Below are 6003 nucleotides of genomic sequence, written 5' to 3' on the forward strand. Positions count from 1 at the left end.
AGGGAAGCTCATGGGAGCACTACTGATATGAGGATCTTAACAGGACCTCTTGACTTTTATCTGATCCAGCTTCACTTAGATTTGGAGACTGCGATTCAGGAGAAAACCAGTTTCGGTACTTATCACTTTAATAAGCACCTCAAACTTATCAGATTTGGATTGTTTATATCTGATTTGAACGGTCCAGATTTAAAATATTTTTGAAAGAATGATGGTTGATAATTAAGAGATCATCACTATTTTAGATTCTATAGATATTAAAATAATTATTTTAAATAAATAAAAATAAAAGAGAAATCAAATTTGGACTATCCAAATAACATATGGATGATTCAGATATGATAAGCTTAGAGTGCTCATCAAATTGATGAGCACTGAAACTAGTTCCATTCAGGAGGTCAGCTCCACTAGGTGGATAGTTACCGTTTGTATCTTTATCAAGCTTAGCTTCCCTTGTTATTAAAAAAAAAAAAAACCCTAATTAAAGGACCTACCAAATATATATTTTCCTCACAAAATAAGAAAATATTCAATAGCCACATGTGGAAAAATATTAAATGAAAATTTAATTATTAATTTCCGATATTTAACCAATTAATTTTCATAAACTAGAAAATGGCTAATAAAATAAAATATAATGTAATTGAGATCAATTAGCCAAAATTCATTATCAAAAGGACCAAATGAAGAGGATATAAATGCATAAAAATATGACTGATCACTGTCTTTATGCCAAATTTTTTTGGCATGGTTCTATAGGATTTATATTCAAATTTTCATAAGAATAATCATTTAAAAATATTTCATTGTAAGATTTTAGTTTTTTTATTATCAGCCTTTTAAATTATGATATTGAATCTAATATAAAAGTTAATAATAATTACAATCCTTAAAATAATTATAATTTTTCGAATGTTTTAATATAAACCCTTAAAATTGTTTATTTCATAACTTCAGATGGCAAGTTATTGACGGTGGAAATTCCATATTCATAATTAACCAATACATAAAATGACTTTTCTTTTCTTTGTTTTATTAGTGTTTGCCATGAATGCATCAAATGATATTTAAGTTTGTTAAATGTAACAAACGTATATTGATTTTTCTAAATTATCTTTTTTAATTATATGTATTAAAAGTATCTCTTGATGGGAATGTCTTCCAATCTATAGAATATTTTAGAGAAACATTATAAATTTTAGAGACAAAGTAGATTGGGGTCTTATATTTAAAACCAAATTTAATTTTCAATTAGTTTTTATGTTAAGAACTAGAGGTAGTAATTAATAATGAATTCTGGCAAAAAAATCAATAATGGCATGAATAATAATATATTATTTGATTTACAACAAGACAATTATTTACAAAAAGGCATACATTTGTTAGAATATACTATCTTCTCCAGTCCTTGGCATAATAATTAATTGGAGATTTAATTTGATCCTAAATATAAGATCTTAATCAACTTTATTTTTAATATTTATTTATTTTGCTCTTAAATAATTTCTATAGTGATTACACATGTTAAGAAGTTTTTATTAATTTTAATGCTCATGATTAAACAAGAGTATTTTTGGAAACAGAAAATCTATATATTACAAATAATTAATTTAACTAGTTTTTTTAATATTTATAGATTAATTATTTAGTCTTATGTTAAGAACATGAGGTAGTATTTTCATGCTTCCACTTATGATTTTGATCTTTCAAATTATATTTTAATGGTGCAAAATTTTTTTGATAAAAAATATGAAATAAGAAAACAGAAAAATCTCAATAACATATATTTTATCTAAAAAGAGAAAATAAAAGGTGTTCTCAGATGAATTATTAATATTGAAAAATTACAGATCTTTTGTATTTTAATTTTAAAATAAATGATAAAGATACAATCAATCAGTTCATGTAAATAAATTTTTATATAAAAGCAATACAGTATTTGGAATAATAAATAATAAAGATACAATCAGCCAATCAGGTAAAATTATTAAGAACCAGCGGCCTGTAGATCAATTTTTTCTTATAAATAAATTGGCCCCAAGTTATTCAGTGAGAGTGCTGGGGTTTTTAACTCGGCGCAATTTACTATTTATATAGTTATATTTTGATTTTTAATCTTTATAAATAATTACTATTTTTAATATTCTCTCCCATAAATATATTGACATATTGATTTTCAGTCCTTATAAATGATTATCTTTTTTAAAGCTCTCTTTAATAAATACCGTTGCTTTTAAGTTATATACTGGCTAACTAATGATGAGTTAGTTTGGTGCCTCAAATATGAATCAATTAGATCTTGCCAAACGTGACTTGTCCCAAATTAGGACAAATGATCGATTTACCAAAAACTATCAAAATATAAAAGGCAACTAGTGCTCATCATAAACATACTAAAAATGTGCAATAACCATTAATACACTGCAAAATTCAAACCAACAAAAAGTTAAATGTTGTCTCCTATACCAAAACACGACACATGTATAAAATCTATATCATACTGCAAAATTCTTCCAGCTCGTGGTCCCATCTGCAATTCTCACACATGTTCGGATCATTCTCATCATCATCTTCAGTTATAAAGCACCAACTTCCAACTCTCAGTCTCCATGTATTTGTGCATGGAACGTTATTGCATAAACGCTTTCTTACTTGCACTACAAGATTAGAACGCATATTATTCCACCTCAAACAACGAACGAATTCGGCAACATCGCTCCTGCACTGAAGCACACACTTCTGGTTCCTTAAGATTCTCAGGTACCCCAAAGCGTCTTCAACTTCTTGGGTCCCAAAAAAAGCTATTTTTATTGTGTTGCTGCTCATTAGAACAATCATGGCAAAGGCATACATTGATCTTTTGTGCCCTTTCCCAGCAGCCATGCGTACCAAATCCAATCCCTTTTCGTAAAACTCTAAGTTAGTGAAGTATACTTCCATGCCTTCTCTATAGAGAGATTCTAAGTTACCGCTTGATCTGCAACGACTTAAGAATGAAGCTTCTTGTGGTATTTCTTGCAATCGAAAGAAGGGGACTGTATCCAAAGAAGCATGCTTGTATACATCGTCGTCATTTGTTATATTGAGCATCTCTTTGGAAGTCAGTTTAAGGTGACAAAGGTCAGTGAGCGATTGAGATGCAACTTTTAAAGTAATATCCAACAATATTTCCATCGGCAAACCACAAGCTATGCTCTTATTAGTAGTTTTCTCATCACAAGTAGTGGTTTTAATTCTTTTAAGTGGTCGTGAATCAGCCATGGTCGTTTGGAATTGCAACGTAGCTACACTATAAAAAATTATATGTCAAAAATATTGAAAGAAAAAAGAGAAAAATTTAAAAACTGAAGAATATATAAATGATTATAATAAGACCTAATATTTGAATCTGAATAACTCAGATAGTTTGAGAGGATGAGAAACAAGAACACACAGAAACAAGATTTCTTATCAGTAAACCATACTGTTCAGCTTCCTACACGGCTGTCGTATTACGTTTTGTATATATGAATTGTTTAGTTATCAAAATAAAGAAAGAAAGATATTATATACGAGAAATCTCAAAATAGCATCCAGATATTATATACAAGAAATCTCAAAATAGCATCCAAAACTATGTGCCTCACCCGTGTCTTAGAAAACTCCTTCAACGACGCAACGCTGGTTCTTTTCTATGAACAACTTGGTAGTACTCGAGAAGAGGTGGGGTCTATATATAGATCTCTACGCACATATTTGATTAGTCATATATACATGTGTTTGTGTGTGTCGAGACAATGGATAAGATATGATTTATTAGGAAGGGATAAATTTTTATAAATGTGTGTGTATATGAAGATAAGAGATATAATAAGGAATGAATCTAAATAGGATGGCCGGAAAAAAAAAAATCAATCCAAATAGATATGCATCTTTGTTCTATTAACTAACTAAATAGTAGTAATTCAGTTGCTAAATAAAAAACTAAATATAATTTATTATAAAAATATATAAATAATCATCAAAATAAAATGTAAAAATAGGAAATATGGTGCATTGAAACTTGAAAGTACCGATAATTTCTTGAGACCAAAGAAAAGAATATTATTGGTGACTTGGGACGTGGGAGAGGACGGGAAAAATTGATTATTTCAGTGACTTGGGAGTCAAGTTTTGACCAGGACGTAAAACTTTTTTTTAAAAAAATAATTGTTCATTAATGGCAATGGGAGAAATATAACTGACTGAGCTCCTATACATTGAAGATATTTAGAGATTTTTTTTTATTTCAGGTAATTACTTGATTGTGGTCATTAATTTGTTCAGTGTTCTAATTTGTTGGCACACATCTTTACAAAAATATTTGTTAACAATCGAATTCATTTGTTTGAAGACAAAATAATAAGTATTTCATCTGATACTTAGAATCTCTTGTTTGATTAGTTAGCGTGTAAATGAGGTGATACTTATATATTTTTTGCAGATGTGACAAATTTTCCCGATATTTGTACTTTTGATAAATTATACTCTTTAAAAGTTAACCTTTTTCAGTTAAAGTTACACTGGGTGATGCTAAAATGAAGTATTTTTTTTATAAGAGGTTGAAGCTATGCCAAATATTCTAACTCAGGTATAAGATACAGACGGTTATCTAAAACCGGTAGGTATCTTTTTTTTAATTTTTTGACGAAAAAAGTTATCTTTTTTTTTTTAAAAAAAACCATAATGGGTCAATATGTGATTAATTTTCATAAAGTGTGCACTCCGTACAAATCAATGAAAATTTTTTGTTGCATAAACTAACACCCTAAACATATTAAAAACTAAAAATTGCGATGAAGTATTTTGCTCCCTTTTTAAGAGGGGAAAAAAAACTATATCATGTTAATTACTCTTTTTTTTTTTTCCAAATCAATATGGTTGAATGTGCTCGGGTAGTCAGAATAGCACTGATTGAGTTAGTAAGAGATTCGTTTAAGATAATTAGGGATTTCAATAAAATTTTCATTGTTTAGCAATATATTTCAATTATATTATATTATAATATGATAGATAAAATTTAAATAAATAAACATATATTATTTATTTTTAAGAAATAGTATCTTGGGAAAAATGACACAAAATGACACTTGAACTTAGAAATGCCAAAATGGTCACTTGAATTTGCAAAATCCCAATTTAGGCACAAGTGACCAATTTGACATTTATAAATTTACTGATAACCATATTACCTTTTATTATATTTATCATTTTTTAAAAACCACATGCCCCCACTGGCCAGCCGATGACTGGAACTCAAGTGGCCGCCGTCACTAGAGCTTCAGCGGCCAAAACAAGTTTTTTTGAAAATTTTTACAATTTCAATAAAACAGTTAACAAGTCTTATATATATATATATAAAGTTCAATATAACAGTTAAAATATTTTTCAGAAAATTTAAAAAGTAACATTTTTGCAACTTCAGTAACCATTAACAAATTCTATAACTTTACTATAAGTTCGGTATAGCATTTAACAACAGGTTTTCTGAAAAATTCAACCAACAAAAAATCTATACAACTTTAGTAATTACTTTTTTTGAAAATTTTTATAACTTTAGTAAAACGATTAATGAGTTTTGTAACACTATTAATAAGTTCAGTATAGCAGTTAATAACAGGTTTTTCAAAAAATTCAAAAAGTAGCATTTTTACAACTTTAATAATATTATTAACAAGTTCCGTAACTCTATTAACAAGTTCAGTATAACATTTATCAATAGGTTTTCTAAGAAATTCAAAAAAATGGTATTTTTATAACTTTGGTAACACGGTTAACAAATCATGTAAATATTAATAACTCTCATAAAGGTTGATGTTTTTGATATTAGCTCCTCATGAAAGTAGTGTAACAAAAATTTTCCACTTATTAGGCAGCCATTATGGTCATGACAGTTGTTAATATCATTATATGACTTGTTAATCACGTTACTAAAATCATAAAAATGCCACTTTTTGAATTTTTTTAGAAAACCAGTTGTTAAAT

The 6003-nt window shown here is 27.8% G+C and overlaps 1 protein-coding gene across 1 annotated transcript; it reads right to left on the reverse strand.

Moving 5' to 3' along the window:
* Nucleotides 1-2490: 2490 nt before the first annotated feature.
* Nucleotides 2491-3261, reverse strand: LOC114758543 (uncharacterized). Its single transcript, XM_028947593.1, has one exon. It carries the CDS (start codon nt 3259-3261, stop codon nt 2491-2493), a length of 771 nt encoding a protein of 256 aa, XP_028803426.1.
* Between the last annotated feature and the right edge of the window lie 2742 nt (nt 3262-6003).

The sequence above is a fragment of the Neltuma alba genome, unplaced genomic scaffold (assembly GCF_004799145.2).
Source record: "Neltuma alba isolate B1F8T4 unplaced genomic scaffold, ASM479914v2 tig00010735_pilon, whole genome shotgun sequence".
Lineage (NCBI taxonomy): Eukaryota > Viridiplantae > Streptophyta > Magnoliopsida > Fabales > Fabaceae > Neltuma > Neltuma alba.

Coding starts and splice junctions, on each gene's coding strand:
- LOC114758543 (XM_028947593.1), bottom strand. CDS start 3,261: ATGGCTGATTCACGACCACTTAAAAGAATTAAAACCACTACTTGTGAT.